Genomic DNA, 20,693 nt, shown 5'->3' with positions numbered 1-20,693 from the left:
AATTCCCCTCTAATCCTTTTGCCAATTACTTGAAATTTATGTTCCCTAGTTATGGATCTCTGCTAAAGGAAATAGGTCCTTCCTATCCAATCTGTCTGGGTCCCTCAAAATTACATACAGCTCAATTAAATCCCCCCTCAGCCTTTTCTGTTCCAAAGAAAAAAAAACCCAACCTATCCAATATTTCCTCATAGTTAAAATTCTCCATTCCTGGCAACATCCTCAGAAATTTCCTCTGTACCGTCTCTAGTGTGATCAAATCCTTCCTGTAACATAGTGACAAGAACTGTATGCAGTGCTCTAGTTTTGGCCCAATTAGTGTTTAATGCAGTTCTAGCATAACCTTAAAATAAAAGCAAAATACTGCAGCTGCTGGAAATCTGAAATACTCAGCATTTCCAGAATGTCTTGTTTTTATTCTAGCATAACCTTCCTGCTCTTATATTCCAGACCTCAGCTAACAAACGAAAATATTATTTTTTCTGACTTAACTAACTTATACACTTGTCCTAAGACCTACAGGAATCTGTCGACATGCACGCCAAGGTCCCTCTGCTCCTCTACACTTCAGTATCCTAAAATTTATTGTGTTTTCCCTTGCCTTGTTTGATCTCCCCAATGTATTTACTCACACTTGATAGAATCATAGAATGGTACAGCACAGAAGGAGGCTGTCTAGCCCATCTTGTCCGTGCCGGATCAGTGTAAGAGGAACTCTGCTATTCCCACTCTGCTGCCTTTTCTCCGTAGCCCTGCAAAATTTCTCTTCAGATTATTATTCAATTCCCTTTTGAAAGCCATGATTGAATCTGCCACCATCAGCTCACCACACATTCCAGATCCTAGCCACTCGCTTTTTTTGTTAAAGAAAAAGTTTCTCCTCATGGCACCTCCGGTTCTTTTGCCAGTCACTTTAATTCACTGTCGGTTCTCGACTTCTGCTGATGAGAACAGTTTCTCCCAATCTACTGTTCAGACCCCTGTTACAACCGACCGCTCCAGTCAAAGCCCCCAATCAAAATATATGATTCTGATTGTGGTGGAATCAACGCACTGTTAATTCAATCCCGTAGCTCCACAGATTGGCTAACATATCATTTAAAACTTTTCAAATTAAAGAACGACCCAGCCAAATTGTACCATTTATTAACCCCCGAATGAGGCTGATCAAACCAGGTGTCTTTAAATCAACAAATTAACTGTTTAATTAGAAGAATTAAATTCTTAAACACTGAAGATATAAACAACATTTAGAATAGAAAAAATTAGAGTCCTTGCAAATTTACAGTCCAGTGTTGCTCGAAGTCCTCACAGGATGTTAGTCTGGTTACTTTTTATCTCTCAAAATTCTAAAACATCAAGCCAAAACAGAGATTTCTGGTAATTTAAATTGAAGAAAGGGAAGTTAGACTGTGACAATCTTTTATTCCTCAACAAACTCTAAAGTTAGATTGTTTCTATTGAAAGTGTTTGTTGAAATTGTTGAAATTCGCTGAAGAAGGAAAGCACCATCCTTTGAGGACTTCGAGCAACACTGGACTGTAAATTTGCAAGGACTCTAATTTTTTCTATTTTTTAAATGTTGTTTATATCTTCATAGTGTTTAAGAATTTAGTTCTTCTAATTAAAGAGTTAATTTATTGATTTAAAGACACCTGGTTTGATTAGCCTCATTCGAGGTTTAATAGATGGTACAATTTGGCTGGGTCTTTCTTTAATTTGGAAAGTTTTAAATGACATGTTGAGCGACGGGGTTGAATTAACTGTGCGTTGATCCCACCACATTACGTCCCTGCTTTTGAATTCTATACTTTGGCCAATAAAGGAAAGTATTCCATATGCGTTCTTCACTCTATCTACCTGACCTGCCACCTTCAGGGACCTGTGGACGTACATTCCGAGGTCTGTCACTTCTTCTACCCCTCTTAATATCCTCCCATTTATTGTGTATTTCCTCGCTTTATTTGGCCTCCCCAGGTGCATTACCTCACACTTATCTGGATTGAATTCCCTTTGCAACTTTTCTGCCCACTCAACCAAACCATTGAAATCTTTCTGGAGTCTATGGCTATCCTCTTCACGATCAACTACACGGCCAATTTTTGTGTCATCAGTAAATTTCCCAATCATGCCTCCCACATTTAAGTCCCAATCATCAACATATACCACCAACAGCAAGGGACCCAACATTGAGTCCATTGGAATGTCTCTGGAAACAGCTTTCCATTCACAAAAAACATCCGTCGAGTACTACCTTTTGTTTCATGGCCCTGAGCCAATTCTGGATCCAACCTGCCACATCCCTTGTATGCCATGGGCTTACATTTTACTGACCAGTCTGCCATGTGGGACATTGTCAAATGCCTTACTAATGTCCATGTAGCCACATCCACGGCACTACCCTCATCAATCCTTCTTGTTACGTCCTCAACAAACTTAATTAAGTTAGTAAGACATGACCTTCCCTTAACAAATCCATGCTGACTGTCCCTGATTAATCTGTGCCTTTGTAAATGGCAGTTTATCCTGTCCCTCAGAATAGATTCTAACAATTTACCCACCACCGAGGTCAGACTGATCGGCCTATAATTATTTGGCCTATCCCTCACACCCTTTTTAAACAATGGGACAACGTTCACAGACCTCCAATCATCTGGTACCTGTCCTGTATTCTTGGTAGGCATAACTGTAACTGAATAATAGGCTCCCTTTAAAAGAAGAGATAGTTCAGGTACAAATCGAGGGAAAGGTAGGACAAACAAATCCAGAGCTCCCTGGTTGAAGAGATAGAGAACAAGATGAAGCAGAAAAAGGATGCATATGACAGTTGTCAGGTTGATAAGACAAGTTAGAACCAGGCTAAATATAGAAAGTTCAGAGGGGAAGTGAAAAAAAAATGAGAGCAGCAAAGAGAGTGTCTGAGAAGAGACTGGCAGCCAAAGGTCTTCTATAGGAATATAAATAGTAAAAGGATGGTAAAAGGAGTAGGGCCAATTCGGGACCAAAAGGGGGATTTACACATGGAAGCAGAGAGCATGACTGAGGTACTAAACAACTACTTTGCATCTGTCTTTACCAAGGAAGATGCTGCCAAAGTCATAGTGAAAGGGGAGACAGCTTAGATGCTGGATATGTTAAAAATTGATAAAGAATGGGTATTAAAAAGGTTGGCTGCACTTTAAAGTTGTAAGTCACCAGGACTGGATAAGATGCTTTAGAGGATACTGAGGAAAGTAAGGGTGGAAATTACAGAGGCACTGGTCAGCGATTTCTAAATCCTCTTTCGATACAGGGATAGTGCCAGAGGACTGGGGAATTGCAGATGTTGCATCTTAAATGTGCAGCATCTACAGGCCAGTCAGTTTAACCTCTGCGGTGGGATATTTTAGAAAAAATAATACGTGACAAAAATAACAGTCATGTCACAAGTGTGGATTAATTAAGAAAGCCAACAGTTATTTGTTGAAGGCAAATCGTGTTTAACTAAGTTGATTGAGTTTTCAGTGAAATAATGGAGAGGACTTCCAAAAGGTATTTGATGAAGTGCCACATAAACAGACTTGTCAGCAAAGTTAAAACCCGTGGGAACAAAGGGAGAGTGGCAGGAGAAACAGTAGTGGTGAACTGTTTGTTTTTTGGATTGTATATGCATAAAATGCTGGTTAGGCCACATTTGGAGTATTTGCGTGCAGTTCTGGTCACCACGTTACAAAAAGCACATAATTGCTCTGGAGAGAGTACAGAGCAGATTTACAAGAATGTTGCCAGGGCTTGAAAGTTGCAGCTATGGGGAAAGATTGGATAGGCTAGGGTTGTTTTCCTTAGAACAGAGGAGGCTGAGGGGTGACTTAATAGAGGTGTACAAAATTATGTGAGGCCTAGAGAGTAGACAGGAAGGACCTGTTTCCCCAAGTGGAGAGGTCAATTACCAGGGGGCATAGATTTAAGATGATTGGTAGAAGGGGGACATGAGGAAAAACTTTTTCACCCAGAGGGTGATGGGTGTCTGGAATTCACTCCCAGGAACGGTGATGGAGGCAGAAACCCTCAATTCTTTTAAAAGGCACCTGGATATGCACGTGATATGCTGTAACCTGCAAGGCTATGGACCAAGTGCTGGAAGGTGGGATTAGATTGGGCGGCTAATTTTTTCCCAACCGGCATGGACACGCTGGGCTGAATGGCCTCCTTCTGTGCTGTAATTTTTCTGTGGTTCTAATCTTTGATTCCAATTTACCTGGACCAGATCTGTTATCACCCCATTGAAATTGGCCCTCCCAATTAATTATTTTTATTCTGGATTGCGTCTTGTCCTTTTCCATAGCTAACCGAAACCTTATGGTGCTATGATCACTGCCCCCTCTACTGACATTTGATCCACTTGTCCCACCTCATTCCCCAGAAGCTGATCCAGCAATGCCTCCTTCCTCTTTGGGCTGGTGTAGAAAATTTTCCTGAATGCACTTGAGAAACTCGTCGTTCTCTCTGTCCTTTACCTATGACTACTCAATCTCTTTTGGGATAAAGTCTCCAATTATAACTACAATATAATTCTTGCACACCTCTAAATTCCTTACAAATTTCTTCCTCTATATCTTTGCCACCAGTTGGTGCCCTGTAGAATACACCCAGTAGTGTAATGCTGTCTCTCTTGTTTCTTAGCCCAAACCACATAGATCTCTCCTTGACTCCTCTTGGACATCCTCTCGCTCTCTCCCTCTCCGGCACTGTAATATTATCCTTAATCAATACTGCCACCCCTCCTGCTTTCATTCCTTCAGATCTATCCCGAACACCTTGTATCTAGGAATCTTTAGTACCCAGTCCTGCCCTTTTTCTGAACCAGGTCTCTGTCGCCATAACATAATACTTGGCTACTTGTGCCTACAGCTCACCAACCTTATTTACCACACTTTTGTAAATTCACACATATGCACTGTAAACCAAATTTAGACCTTATTGCATTCCCTCTTGCTCTGACTTCATTTAATACCTTGCTATTACTTTCTCTAGTGCTATCTGTCTCTCTTGATTCATTGTGCACCATGTTTTTCCTCTCTAATGTTAACCCCTAGTTCCCATCCTTCTGCCAAGTTAGTTTAAACCCTCCTCAATAGCACTATCAAACCATCCCGCAAGGGCATTGGTCCTGCCTCTGTACAGGTCACATCTCCCCCCAGAATTGCTCCCATGTCTCAGAAATCTAAAGCCCACCCTCCACCATCTCTCCAGTTACGCATTCATCTGCTCTATCCTCATCTTTCTGTACTGATTAGTGCATGGCATTGGGAGTAATCTAGAGATTACTACCTCCTGAGGTCCTCCAGTGATGTCTGAGCTGGGTGGCGGCCATTATTGTCAGGGGGCCATTCAAGTGACATGGAGTCCCCACAAAGGAAGGCCCGCCTGGAAAGCCACTGGTAGGCTGCTTCGATGCACCTGGCGGTTGTCTCGTGCATGGTGGGGTGGGGGGGGGGGTGGCATTCCAATGTCAGTAAAATGTCGATGAGGGCATAAAATGAGCAATAATAGGCCAGTTAATTACCATAGCTGGTGGGTGGCTGAGCCACTGCCCTTCCCGCTTCTTGAAATATCCCAAAGCTGGGGCTGTTCTCCATAAAGGGAAGGTTGTGAGGAAATTTGATGAAGGTCTTCAAAATTGAGAGGTCTGGACAGAATAGATAGGGAGAAGCCATTTCCATTGGTGGAAGGGTTGAGAACCAGAGTACACTGATTTCACTTGATTAGCAAAAGAAGCAACGGTGACATTAGGAAAAACTTTGTAATGCAGCGAGTGGTTAGGTTCTGAAATGCACTGCCTGAGAGAAAAAATTTGCAGGACTATGGGGAAAAGGCAGGGGAGTGTGAATACCAGAGTAACTCTTGGAGGGCCGGCATGGAAATGACAGGCCAAATGGTGGCCTCTTGTGCTGTAAGCATTCTATGATTCTATGAATTATGATCTACCAAAATGCTCATCCACTGATATCCTTTCCATTGTCTTGCTTCATTGCCTAAACTAAATGCAGAAGTGCCCCTTCTGTTGGGCTGAACTTCTTCTGAATGCATTTTAAGAATTATGTCCTCTATCCTTTTTACACTGATTTTATCACAGTTAATATTAGGGTCGTTGAAACTCTGCACAATTAGTTCTGCATTTCTAAGCAATTTGCCTACATCTTTGCTGTTCTGTCTACTTCTGACTGGGATTCTGTAGTGCATTTCCAACAGCCTCATGTTCCTCATGTCTAGGGTATGGACAAATGGGTGCCCATATGAAGCCGCTCAGATTATATTTGTTTGCTAATGGAATTTGTCAGTGAACCTTCTGCAGTCCTGGTGTGAGCACCCACAAATATCAGTTGATAGTAGGGACTTAGGACTGAGACACTGGGGCATAGTACCTCACATGCAGATTTTACCACCTTGATGGCCAGGTTGTCCTGCATCTGTTCATTGTGTTGAAGCCCTCCTCCTAGGCTAGGACAGCAGGAGATCCAATACTAACATCAAAGGAGTGGACTATAGGAATATGTAGGCCTCTGCTGGGACTCCTGCTAAGCCCTGGGTCAAGGTTTGTGGCAATTGCTGTCATGTGGGGTTGTTAGTCCCAGAAACAGTATAGAACTGAGCACTAAAATAAGGCAAAATACTTCAGATGCTGGAACTCTGAAATGAGAACAGAACGTGCTGGAAATACTCAGCAAGTCTGGCAGCATCTGTGTAGAGAGAAACAGAGCTAACATTTCAGTTCTGTGACCTTTCATCAGAACTGTCAAAAGTTAGAAATGTAACAGTGTTTGAGCAAGTGAGGGGGAGGCGGGGTAGAAGAACAAAAGGGAAGGTATGTGCTAGGACGGAGGGCAGGAGAGATTAAGTGACAAAGATGTCATGGAACAAAAGGCAAATCGACTGCTGATTAGTTGTAGTTAAAAAAACAAAGCATTTGTCCAGAGAGAGTGCTAATGGCAGAATAATGAGCAGCTCTGTCCAAAAGCAAAAACATGAAAAACAAGTTTAAGACTAGTGCGTGGTTAAAAAATTAATAAAGTAAAAGTAAATAAAATGGGGCTTGTGGTCTGAAATTATTGAATTTAATGTTGAGTCCAGAAAACTGTAGAGTGCTTAATTGGAAGATAAGGTGCTGTTCCTCAAGCTTGCTTTGAGCTTCACTGGAACACTGCAGCAGGCCAAGGACAGAAATGTGGGTATGAGAACAGGGTGGTGAATTAAAATGGCAAGCAACTGGAAGCTCTGAGTCATGTTTGTGGACTGAGCAGATGTGTTCCGCAAAGCGATCACCCAATCTGCGTTTCCTCTCCCCAATGTAGAGGAGACCGCATTGTGAGTGGCAAATACAGTATACTAATTGAAAGAGGTACAAGTAAATCACTGTCTACCTTGGATGGTGAGGAGAAAGGAGTTAAAAGGGAAGGTATTGCACCTCCTGCAGTTGCATGGGAAAGTGCCGTGGGAAGGGGAACAAGGTGTCTTGGGTGATTGAGAAGTGGACCAGTGTGTCGCAGAAGGAACAGTCCCTTTGGGATGCTGAGGGGAGGGGAAGATGTGTTTGGTGGTGACATCGTGCTGGAGTTGGTGGAAATGGTGATGGAGGATCCTTTGGACATGGAGACTGATGGGTTGGAAAGTGAGGACAAGGGGAGGAACCCTGTCGCGGTTCTGGGAGGGAGGGAAAGGTGAGAGCAGAAGTGCAGGAAATTAGGTGGACACGGTAGAGGATCCTGTCAACCACAGTGAACTGAGCACTGTTTAGTGTAGGTTTAAACATGCCCACTGAAAGACAGCACTTTTAGCAGTGACCAATAGGAAAATGTTAACCATGTGTATCAAGATGAAAGATCAATGACTAGAAATTTTATGACTACAGGTTATCGTGCTCCCATCAGATTGCTACAGATATGCACTGCCATAGACAAAACTCAGTTTTTTTTTTTTGAAAACCCATGGTTAGATAAGAACTTTTTTCCCCCCTGCATTCTAGGCACTGGAGGCTTGTAAGGTATTGCCTTGATATGATTTCACAATTGTTCATTTTCATCGTGTTACTTACAAGTGGTAACACGGCGCATAGCATTATTTACCATATTTGTTTTTGCCGCAGCTTCATGAAGCTGTTGTCCCTTTTTTTTTTTTAAAACCTTACAAATTGGTAACTCTTCCTAACTGTTGCATTTTTAATCTTTTGAATACAGAAGAGCAATTCACCATGTTGTCCAGTGCTATCCAGACCAGTTTCAAAGTTCTACCATTTCTGAAACCATATTGTTACAGCAAAAGAGAAGGCTGCATTGTTAAGGGTTCTGATACACTCTGGTACAGAGGAAGGATTTTGGAAGTGATTGGGGGATCCGTTAAGGTGAGATACGTACAGTGTGTGTTTATGCATTTTTAAGTATGCTGTTAAAGTTTAGGGTTGTGGAAGCCTGAAAATGGTAGACAAAACTAAATTTGGTGTTGAGTTGTCTTTTACCAGTGAAAGGGCTCACTGCCCCATGGAGCCTCCATGTGAATTTTTTCTTAAATCATAATTAAAATCATTTAAATTTATATCAAAGCATAGAGTCAAGTAAAAGAGTCCTTTGTGTTCTTTTTAAATGATGGTCATGGAATTATATCTATATGAAGGTAGTATTGTTGCTGACACGGAACACAAAAGTCCGAGTGTATCAGGCCTGTGTCCTCAGTACCTTGCTCTACAGCAGCGAGGCCTGGACAACGTATGCCAGCCAAGAGCGACGTCTCAATTCATTCCATCTTCGCTGCCTTCGGAGAATACTTGGCATCAGGTGGCAGGACTATATCTCCAACACAGAAGTCCTTGAAGCGGCCAACACCCCCAGCTTATACACACTACTGAGTCAGCGGCGCTTGAGATGGCTTGGCCATGTGAGCCGCATGGAAGATGGCAGGATCCCCAAAGACACATTGTACAGCGAGCTCGCCACTGGTATCAGACCCACCGGCCGTCCATGTCTCCGTTATAAAGACGTCTGCAAACGCGACATGAAATCGTGTGACATTGATCACAAGTCGTGGGAGTCAGTTGCCAGCATTCGCCAGAGCTGGCGGGCAGCCATAAAGACAGGGCTAAATTGTGGCGAGTCGAAGAGACTTAGTAGTTGGCAGGAAAAAAGACAGAGGCGCAAGGGGAGAGCCAACTGTGCAACAGCCCCAACAAACAAATTTCTCTGCAGCACCTGTGGAAGAGCCTGTTACTCCAGAATTGGCCTTTATAGCCACTCCAGGCGCTGCTTCACAAACCACTGACCACCTCCAGGCGCGTATCCATTGTCTCTCGAGATAAGGAGGCCCAAAAGAAAGAAAGAAGAAAGAAAGAAAAGAATTGTTGCTGTGCTGTCTAGCACATGGAGATTGTGCATGGGCAAAGTTAGAAACTTTGCAGTTGTGACTTGTTGCTCAACAAATCACGAGAGTTTTTTGTGGTATGCATTAACGTTAATGAGGAAATGAAACACTGTCATTCCAAGCATCTGTACATATTCAGCTGGATTTTAAAGCCCCTCTGCCGTCGGGAACATTGGCGAGTGGGCAATGGCAGGTGGCAGGCCCCGTGGAGCTTCCATGTGAATTTTTTCTTAAATCATAATTAAAATCATTTAAATTTATATCAAAGCTTAGAGTCAAGTAAAAGAGCCCTTTGTGTTCTTTTTAAATGATGGTCGTGGAATTATATTAAAAAGATAGAATAATGATAATGGCATTATAAGGAATATTCATTGCTGATCAGAATAAGGTTATATGACATAGTATTATTCTCCAGCTTGTACTTTCTTCAAGAATGGTTCACTGTTGGGAGCACAAGATTACCAAGTGGCACTATGATAAAATGACTGAAAAAGGACTTGAATATTTAGCAGAATCCAAAAACAATGTGCCACAGATAGCAAGTGGAAGGATGTTATATCCTTCCACTTCATACCTTTTGTTAATTCTAGACTTGATTCCAACACACTCCTGGCTGACCACCTATCAATGATCCTCTGTAACCTTAAGTTAACCAAAACTCTGCTACCTGTATCCTAACTCACACTTCCATCTATCACTCCTGTGCTTGCTGATCTACACTGGCTTCTGGTTAAGCAACACCTCAAATTTAAAATTCTCATCCTGTGTTTCAGATCCCTCCATGGCCTTGCCCTTCCCTATTTTTGGAACCCACTCCATCCCTTCAACCCTCAGATATTTGAGCTCCTCCAATTCTGGCCTCTTGTGCATTCCTTGTTTTGATCATGCCACTGGCAGCTGTGCCTTCAGCTGCCGAGGCCATAATCTACATACGTAAGAAATAAAAATTGGGAGTAGAAGTAGGCCATTAGGCCTCTCTAGCCTGCCCCGCCATTCAGTAAGAACATGGCTGATCTGTTTGTGTCTCGAATTCCACACTCCCATCTACCCCATACGAATATACGAATTAGGAGCAGCAGTAGGCCCTAATCCCAGGAATTCCCTCCCTAAAACTCTCCGCGTCTCTATCTCTCTCTTGCTTTAAGGTGTGCCTGAAAACCTACTTTTTTGAGAAAGCTTTTGGTCATCTACCCTAATATTCCTATGTGGCTCAGTGTCACATTTTGTTTGATAACACTGCTGTGAAGCACCTTGGCATGTTTACCTTAAAGGTGCTATATAGACGCAAATTGCATGAAACTTCATGCACAATTTTCTCCAGTCCAGAAAGTTGAGATAAGTGGTTTACCTGCTATATTACTAAGAAACGTCATGACAACAGACTTCAGTGGCTGCAGATGATACAAAAATCTATTTTAAATGCATTGGTAGTCAAAGTGAGCCATCAGGGCACAGCAACATTAAACAACCAGAACTCATTTATGCTAAGCATTTGCAACTACAGACTCCCAGTTAACCTATACGCAGAAATGTGACCACAATCTCTACCTTTTTGAAGTTAAGACAGGGCACTAGTGTTTTTAAAATTGCGAATTAAAAGTCTTACAGGAAAAAAATTATGTTCCTGTATGGAATCATGGCTTTTTTTGTATGTGTATGCCAAGTTGAATTTCATAGAATGAGGAAAGCGACCATTCACATCCTTATCCAAAAGACTAACCATTTCGTTCAGTTCGGGAGAATTACCTTTCTGCTTCATTCTTTGATCGAATATCTCACTGGTTAGCGGCTTGGAGATGACCATGCTAAATGGCCCACAGTTGATGCTTGCTTTGGATGTTGCAACTGAAGACTTGTCATATCTATTGCCATTGTTTATTGTCAAGCTGTGGTCTTTTTGTGCCGAGTGCACTTGTACTGTATTTACAGTAGGGATTCTTTAAGCTCCGGTTCCTTTCTTATGCACAAAGATGACAAACTTTCAGTCTGACCCATTTAAAGATCCTGGATTAGGAGGATTGGAAAAGTCTACTCTCTGGATTTTACCAGTCCTCCAGCCCAGGAATTTTGAAGAGCCAAAGCATGTTCGTCTTGGCTCTGGCAGAGGATGGGATGAGGGCAAGCATATTTTGTTTGAAGAGGGGCTTTTTTTTTTGTTAATAGGAATGCAATGTTGCTTTTATGTTTTGGGAGCCTCCCTTTATTTGTGTGTCTGGGGAATTCTTGCTTTTTGTGTATGGAAACAGTTAAAATCCATCACTTGGAGAGCTTTTACCAATAGATTCATACCCATGAATTTTGAAGAGCTAAACTTTACAAGCTGTTTTGGGAGGGTGTGTTTTTGGGAATTGGAGGGGTCTCAATTTGGGAACAAGCCTGTTTCTTCTGTGTGCATGGGGGAGTCTTTCTGCATATTTTGAGAGAGCCTTTCTGTGTATTTGCCCTCACATTTCTGATTTCATGGGGCCATCTCATTGGAAATCTATGCCTTAAGCAACTAAGAGCCAGTCGCCAGCTCAGTCCAAGGAGCAGATTTGAAATTGATTTAAAACCTCTGAGGGACCAGTGACCAGTTTCCTACTTCTGCACCCTCTCTACCTAAAACGCATTGCCAGGCTCAAACTCCACAGCTCTAAAAACCTAGCCCCAATTCTGCCAGACCATCAGATACCTGTAACCAGGTTTCTTGCACTTCAGAACAATCCCTTTGCCCATCTTCTTGCTCCCAGGTCCCCTTACCAATCCTTTCAGACTCTTAAGCCTGATTATCCTACACCCAGGGAATCCCTCCCCCCACCCCCCCCCCCCCTCCCTTTATCCTCCATCTTTATTGATGCCAGCAAATATTCCCTCTTGCACACCACTTTTATGTTTTTTGTTTGTGGGTGAGGCTGCATTTATTGCCTATTCCTAATGTTCTGAGAAGACGTACTCTAGGGTTCTTGTGGCGATGGTGCTTCCAAAATGGTGGTAAGTAGGGAATTCCAGTAATTTAGGTCTGTCCAAGTCAAGGTGGTGCATGGCTTGGGGATGATCCCATAAAATTGTTGCTCTTGTCCTCCTTGGGTAGAAGTTACAAAAGTGAGATGTGCTGTTGAAGAAACCTTAGTTGAGTTCCTTTAGTACATTCCCGCAGCCACAACGTGCTGGTTGTATTTGGAGTTTGTGCTGAGCCCTGTTGACTGGGGGACAACCCTGGATTGTGTTAAATATTTTGTTTCATAGCAGCTGCACCATCCTGAGTGGTGAGTATTCCATAAACACTCCTGACTCTAACCATATAGATGGTAGATGAGCTTTGAAATGTGGTCACCTCTTGAACCTTCGGAATACCCAGCCTCTACCCTACACAATGTTGATACCATGAGAGCAAAATACTGCGGATGCTGGAACTCTGAAATGAGAACAGAAAGTGCTGGAAATACTCAGCAGGTCTGGCAGCATCTGTGGAGAGAGAAACAGTTAACGTTTCAGGTCTTTTACCTTACTTTTCTAACCTTTGCCAGTTCTGATGAAACAGTCTTTGAGCGAGTGAAAGGTGGGGGGAGGGGGGGGGGAAGAAGAACAAAAGGGAAGGTCTGTGATGGGATGCAGGGCAGGAGACATTAAATGACAGATGTCATGGAACGAAAGGCAAATAGTTGTAGTAAAAGACAGCATTTGTCCAGAGATAGTGCTACTGGCAGAATAATGAACAAGTTTAAGAAGAGCAAATGGTTAAAAATAAAATAAAAGCAATGCTGACATGGTTGGTTTAGCTCCTGATCAGTGGTGACCCCCAACAATGTTAATGGTGGGGTACTCGCCTGTGGTGCTGTTGAATTCCGTGGGACATGGCTGTGCTTTCTCTTGTTTGTACTGGTCGTTACACAGCATTTGTGAGATGACAATGTTGCTTGCCCCATGTTAACCCAAGCTTGGATACTATTCAGGTCCTTCAATTGGTTGGCATTGGCTACTTCATTATTCGAGCTATGAATTGAGCTAAACAGTGGAATTATTACCAAACTGTTCCACTCCTGACCTTGCAAGAGGAGAGAAGGTGTTGATGAAGCAACTGAAGATGGTTAGTTGAGGGCACTTTCCTAAAGAGCTTCGGCTGTGATATCCTGGGGCTTGTTGACTTGTCTCCGACAACCACAGCCATCAACATCTTCCTTGGTGTCAGATATGACTACAGTAACAAAGATTTCCCTTTAACCCTTGTTGATTTGGGGTTTTCCTTGGTACCGTTCTTTGTCGAATGCTGCCTAGCTGTCGATGGCAGTCACTCTCAGCTCACTGCTGGCATTCAGCTGTTGTTCCATGCCTGGATCAAGGCAGTGTTGGAGCTGAATGGTTCTGGCGGAACCTGAAATGAGTGGAGTAGGTCTTGCTTGATGGCACTATTGATGATTCCTTCCATCACTGTTCTGATTGTCCTGAGAGGACAATATTGGTCAGGTTAAATTTATCCTGCTTCTACTGGATGGGACATATCTGGACAATTTTTCACATTGGATAGTTGCCATATCCTATGACAACTCAATCTATTTGCTTCCCACATCTCCACTATTTCTATTCGCTTGTCCTTCTGTGAGTACTTTTAAGGTGCCCAGTTCCCACCAGTTTGTTCTCCTGCACTTGGTTTTCAATTAATTACACCTTCCTTTTCCCCATATTGTAACTGAACAATTCTTTTTTAAAAAAAGTTTGTTCTCAAAGAAATGTATAAACTTAGTGTGGTAAAAATGGTGTGCCACTTTTCCTGCCCCTCATACTTCAGCGTCCATCATACTTCACATACTGTATCTAGTGTTCTGTAAAATATCATATCTCATAATCTGACTCTCTAAGTAATACTGCTTGGCATTTAAATAGTTTTTAAATAAAATGTTGAAGGCTTTGCTATATTAATTTATAATTGAACAATTTTATTTACGCCAGCCCATATCTTTGAGCACTTAGTTCTAAGATAAAATTTTGGCGAATGCAGGAATATCACTTTAGAGATTCTTACTTATACATGCAAGTATTCTTAATTTTAGTATTTAAAAAAAGTAATATTTTGTGTTGAGTATAATTATTTGCTCATTGCCTTGATGCTAGGTGCAGTATGTTGACCGTGGATACACTGAAACAATCCCTCAATGCCATGTTTATCCGGTGCTAATGTATCCTGATATTCCAGAACTTTGTCTACCACTTCAGCTTTTTGGAGTGGCACCTGTAAGTATATAATGCCATGCTAGATATCAAGTATTTGGATGAAATAAATTTTGAGTATAAACCATTAAATGTTTTTATATTAAAACATTTTTATATGTTTTATATGGGTTTTATTTAAATGTTTTTATAAACCATGTTTGTTTTCCCTAGAAGGTGATCTGTCCTGAAAAACAGTCCTGTTTTTAAAAGCTCAGTACCTAAAAAGCAGTTATGCTTAAAATGATTAATTTCTTGAGACTGTATATATCAAGTATTCCAATAAAAGAGGTGATCGGGCAAAATAGAAATATGGAATTGGGTTATCAGTGTCGAGGATAATTGCCAATATATTATTACCTTTTGATATCGGATTGGATTTTGCAATCTGGTGGAGGAATAGCACTTGCTGCTCACCTTACTGACAGCTGCCACAAAGACTTTGTGGACTTCAGAACACAGGATGACGTGTTTTTGATGCAGCGCCCTCTACAGGGGATCTGTGGCATTTTGTACAGGACAAGAAACAGCGAGGCCCTAACCAATCGGATTGAAGAAACTTGACGTGCAGAGTCTGAATCAGAAAGTATTAAACAAAAAGTATGAATTATATTTAAATGTGCAGAAAGCAAAATAAAGATTGGAGATGCAGGGAGAGATAAAAAGTGGACAGAAAAAGTAAAACAAAAATTATTTTAAATATCTCTAAGCTCTCCTTTATTGTGAAGGCATGAGACTCCACATTGATGAAATTACATTTGTAAGGCCAGAGAGGTTGTTCAGTAATTATCACAATATACCATTTTTTAAAACTCACTTGCTCCTGAATCCACCAGCCTTAACTTTTTCAGCTGTTTAAAGTGCAGAACCAGTGGGCAAGTTCACACTGTTGTGTTCATTTTAAATACAGTCTATCGGTGAGGACTGCAACAGTGCAACTCTGTGGAGGAGTAGAGTATCTCTGACAGCCGCTTCCAGATATGCACGTTTAACTGCTCATGTGTGGGCAGCAGAAGTTTCTGGCCAATGTACTGTGTTATAACAGTGAGTGCTGTTGGTCTCACTGCTATTTTTATCTCAAAATCTGATCAGAATACAAACGAAAATAAAAATACCAGTCTCTGTAATCTGTAACACCATCAGTAAAACATGTTAGAAATCCATTAGAGGAATAAAAAGTCTACAGGGTAACTGGGTCAAAGATGCTTAACAAAATGAGATAGGAAATATGTGGGCATGTAGTTGGTGTTTTTTTAAGGAATCTCAGCAGTCATATTGTACCTTATCTCTGGATGGTGGGGGTGGAGGGCCAAGTGATTTTGTTTTGTGGTCTGTGCTCTGGAGAGTTGGGTTTTTATTCAGTGAGTCAGCTCATTTTATTTTGTCTTGGCTAAGACATCAATGTAAATGGGGATAATGGAGTTGGCTTCAACATTGGGAATTCCACCAGTGAACAGTATGCTGAACCTGCTAGTTTGTTAAATCATTGTTCACCTGTTTAATACTATTTTTTATGATTACTGTTTATGCTCTGACAATTCTGTACTCTAATTTTTTTTTAAGCTTTAGTGCTACATGTTCTGTTTTTGAAAATTGTTAACTAGGGTCTAAAGAAGAATTGCCTGTAATGGCAAAAATTGTAAACAAAACTGCAGTTAAAGTGCAGTTGCCCTAACCAAATTGAAGTCATTTGGAATCTGGGGATACCTCTCCAATGGTTGGAGTCATACAGAGCACAAAGGAAGATGGCTGTGGTTGTTGGAGGTCAATCATCTCAGCCCCAGGTTATTGCAGCAGGAGTTCCTCAGAGTAGTGTCCCAAGTCCCAACCATCTTCATCTGCTTCATCAATGACCTTCCCTCCATCATAAGGTCAGAACTGGGGATGGTCGCTGATGATTGTAATGATGTTCAGTACCATTCACAACGCCTCAGATACTGAAGCAGTCCGTGCCTATATGCAGCAAGACTTGGGCGGTATTCAGGCTTGGGCTGAAAAGTGGCAAGAAACATTGACACCACATAAGTGTCATGCAATGACCATCTCCAGCAAGAGAGAATCTAACCATCTCCTCATAATATTGAATGGCATTACCATCGCTAAATCCCCCACTGTCAACCCCCCCCCCAGGATGTTACCATTGACCAGAAACTGAACTGGACCAGCCACATAGATACTGTGGCTAGAAGAGCAGGTCAGAGGCTGGGAATTCTGCTGCAAGCAGCCCACCTTCTGACACTCCAAAGCCTGTCCACCATCTACAAGGCACAAGTCAGGAGTGTGATGGAATATTCTCCACTTGCCTGGATGAGTGCAGCTCCAACAACACTCTGGAAGCTCAACACCATCCAACCCAACCATCCAGGACAAAGCAGCCCACTTGATTGGCATCACCTCCACCACCGGCGCACAATGACAGCAGTGTGTGCCATCTACAAGAAGTGCTGCAGCAACTCGCCAAGGCTCCTTCAACAGCACCTTCCAAACCCGCGACCTCTACCACCTAGATGAACAAGCACAACAGACGCATGGGAATGCCACCATCTGCAAATTCCCGTTTCAAGCCACACACAATCTTGGAATTATATCGCTATTCCATCACTTTCGCTGGATCAAAATCCTGGAACTCCCTCCCTAACAGCACTGTTGGTGTACCTACACCAGATGGACTGCAGCAGTTCAAGATGGCAGCTCACCACCACCTTCTTGAGGGCAATTGGGGATGGGCAATAAATGCTGACCTTGCCAGATTTGCCCACATCCCACGAAAATGAATAACAAAATTTATTCAGATATAAAAAATTGTTATAACCAAAATTGCTCCCTGCTGAAAGAACATTTTGCATTTAAAAAATACTTCAGGTTTGTATACGTGTGAATTGACAGTGTTAAAACTTTAATTGCCACCCTTTACAGGTAGGAAGCAAGTGGCAGGAAGATGCTATTGACACTTTGAGAGAATTACTTCTACAAAGAAATTTGGAGGTGGAAATCATGGTAATTATTTTTCATCCCATACAAAGTACTTTTGTTGAAAGCATCCTTGTTGAAACTAAATGAGTTAAGTAGTATTAATATATTATTAAATATCATAAGCTGAAATAACTTTCAACAAAAAAAATCGAAACAGATGCAGACAGTGAATTTGATTAAAGGAACTTACTTTTGAAGATGCACAAATGTTTCAGATCCAAGGGATGGTATATTTATATAAAAATTGGTATGGCCTATAATAGTAACAGTTCCTAGGTGAGGGCAAGTAGTCAGGTGGGTACTAAGTTTTCCTTTCAAATATATGCTTAAAATCTATTCTATAAATTCTTCTCCATTACACATCACACCTTCTCCCACCACCCCTTGAACTCCACCTCCTTTTTTTTCTCTTTGTTGAATTTTCAGGCCTCCTCTGGAACTTTTAGACAGCAAGAGCTGTAGTAAAAAAAAAAAAAAAAAAAATCAACAAAGGGATACAAACAGTAATGTAGGAGATAAAAAGGGATTTATCTTCGACATCCCTTGCAAGGTTTTTCTAACATGTTTTCATAAATATATCAAGAGCAAGACATTGGTAAAGGGGGAGTATAATCCCATCAAAGGTAGATACTGATGAGACTATAAACAGACAATAAAGAAAAGGCAAAATACTGCAGAAGCTTGAAATCTGAAAGAAAAACAAAAAGTGCTGGAAATACTCAGCAGGTCTAGCAGCATCTGTGGAGAGGGAGGCAAAGTTAACATTTCAGGTCTGTGACCTTTCATCAGAACTGGCAAAGGTTAGAAAAGAATTAAATTTTAAGCAAGTGAAGGGGAGGGGGGTGGGGAGAGAACAAAGGGGAAGGTGTTTGATAGGGCAGAGGGCAGGAGAGATTAAATAACAAAGCTGTCCTGGGACAAAGGAAAAGCGTGTGTTAATGCTGTGGAGAAAGATAAAGCATTAGTCCAGAGAGACTGTTAATCGCAGAATAATGAGCAACTCTGAATATGTGAAACATGAATATTTTACTTTTTAACCATGTGCCTCTTTTTCGAGTACAAGGATCCCCAAAAAATCATATTGATTTATTATAAATAACAAAAACATTGTAATGGGGAAAATAGTGGGAGTTAAAGTAGACAAATCTCCAGGACCTGTGATGAAATTAAAGATGCATTAATAATTTTCTGAAGTGAGCTCATTTGGATTGGGAAATTGCAGATGACAATACCTTATTTAAGAAGGGAGGAGGAAGAAACCTGGAAACTACACACCTGTCAGCTTAACATCAGTTGTGAAAAAGTTACTTGAATCTATGTCAATTTTCCTTGCAACAGTGGAGGGGTTGTAGCAGTGATTCATTGGAATGCTACCTAGGCTTAGCTTAATTTATGATGTCAGGTTGGATAAACATTGCTTGTATTCTCTTGAGTTTAGTCGACTGAGGAGTGATATAATTGGGATGTTTAAAATTATGTTAACTAATTCTAGGTACCATCAGAAAATTGTATACAGGCGCCGTTAGTTGATCTTCACTTTGATGGAATGTCTGTTTCTTGCTTTATGATTCTTCATAACCACGCTGTTCAAGATGAAAAGACTTCAATAATAAAGGTAAGATTATAGGTTTAGCCAAACTTACTTGCCACTTTACTGGCAGTAAATTTCACTTTGGTACTAGACGTTTTTTTTAAATAAGCTAATTGTGCCTATGTTAAGCAGGAGCAAATCAGACTCAATGGTCTCATCAATGCCTGGTAAAAGAATGGAAACTCTGCAAAAGAGTGGGTTGGAGAGAAACAGTGAAAGATCAATAGGTAATCATAGAATGGTTACAACACGAGGCGATTCGGCAGTCTTGGCCGTGCCAGCTCTCAGCTATTCCCACTCCCATTACCATCGCTGAATCCCCCACTATCAACATCCTAGGGACTACCATTGACCAGAAACTGAACTGGAGTAGCCATATAAATACCGTGGCTACAAGAGCAGGTCAGAGGCTAGGAATCCTGAGGCGAGTAACTCACCTCCTGACTCCCCAAAGTCTGTCCACCATCTACAAGGCACAAGTCAGGAGTGTGATGGAATACTCTCCACCTGCCTGGATGGGTGCAGCTCTAACAACACTCAAGAAGCTTGACACCATCCAGGACAAAGCAGCCCACTTGATTGGCACCCCATCTACAAACATTCACTCTCTTCACCACCGACGCACAGTGGCAGCAGTGTGTACCATCTACAAGATGCACTGCAGCAATGCACCAAGGCTCCTTAGACAGCACCTTCCAAACCCGCGACCTCTACCAACTAGAAGGACAAGGGCAGCAGATGCATGGGAACACCACCACCTGCAAGATCCCCTCCAAGTCAGACACCATCCTGACTTGGAACTATATTGCCGTACCTTCACTGTCGCTGGGTCAAAATCCTGGAACTCTCTTCCTAACGGCACTGTGGGTGTACCTACCCCAAATGGACTGCAGCGGTTCAAGAAGGCAGCTCACCACCACCTTCTCAAGGGCAATTAGGGATGGGCAATAAATGCTGGCCTGGCCAGCGACGCCCACATCCCATGAATGAATTAAAAAAAAAACTCCCGACCTTTTCCCCTATAGCCCTGCAAAACTTTTCTCTTCAGATAATTATCCTTTGGAAAGCCATGATTGAATCTGTCTCCACCACACTGTCAGGCAGTACATTCCAAATCCTAACCACTTGATGCATCAAGTTTTTCCTCATGTCGCCTCTGGTTCTTCTGCCAATCACCTTCAATCTGTGTCCTCTGGTATCTCCCTTCCACCACTGGAAACAGTTTCTCTATGTCAACTCTGTCTAGACCCCTCATGATTTTGAACACCCCTATCAAATCTTCTGTCAACCTGCTCTAAGGAAAACAGTCCCAGTTTCACCATCCAATCCATGTAATGGTCAATGTTCCCTATATGATGCCCTCTCAAAACTTAGTTGGGAGAAATTTCCAGCATAATGTAGGTCATGAATATTTAAAATGAAAATTGCCTGTGGAGAAAACATAGTGCTCAGAGGAGTTGTAGCCCGCCCAGAACAAAGAAATTTTATAGGGAACATTAGCAATTAAAACCATTTTGCTCTCGCTCTTGCTCCCTCTCCTGCGTGCTCTCGCTCCCTC

At 41.8% G+C, this 20,693-nt stretch overlaps 1 protein-coding gene across 1 annotated transcript in view; it reads left to right on the top strand.

Moving 5' to 3' along the window:
• rnf17 (ring finger protein 17) overlaps nt 1-20,693 on the top strand; it is a 209,787-nt gene that overhangs the window by 172,241 nt on the left and 16,853 nt on the right. The window contains exons 32-35 of the mRNA XM_068033701.1: nt 8,214-8,377; nt 14,476-14,595; nt 17,488-17,568; nt 19,037-19,159. Coding sequence (XP_067889802.1) covers nt 8,214-8,377; nt 14,476-14,595; nt 17,488-17,568; nt 19,037-19,159 — 488 coding nt within the window. The remainder of the gene's footprint in view (nt 1-8,213; nt 8,378-14,475; nt 14,596-17,487; nt 17,569-19,036; nt 19,160-20,693) is intronic.

This window comes from Heterodontus francisci, chromosome 6, assembly GCF_036365525.1.
Source record: "Heterodontus francisci isolate sHetFra1 chromosome 6, sHetFra1.hap1, whole genome shotgun sequence".
Taxonomy (NCBI): Eukaryota; Metazoa; Chordata; class Chondrichthyes; order Heterodontiformes; family Heterodontidae; genus Heterodontus; species Heterodontus francisci.
The sequence above is the reverse complement of the archived record's forward strand: the minus strand, read 5'-3'. Positions and strand labels throughout refer to the sequence as shown.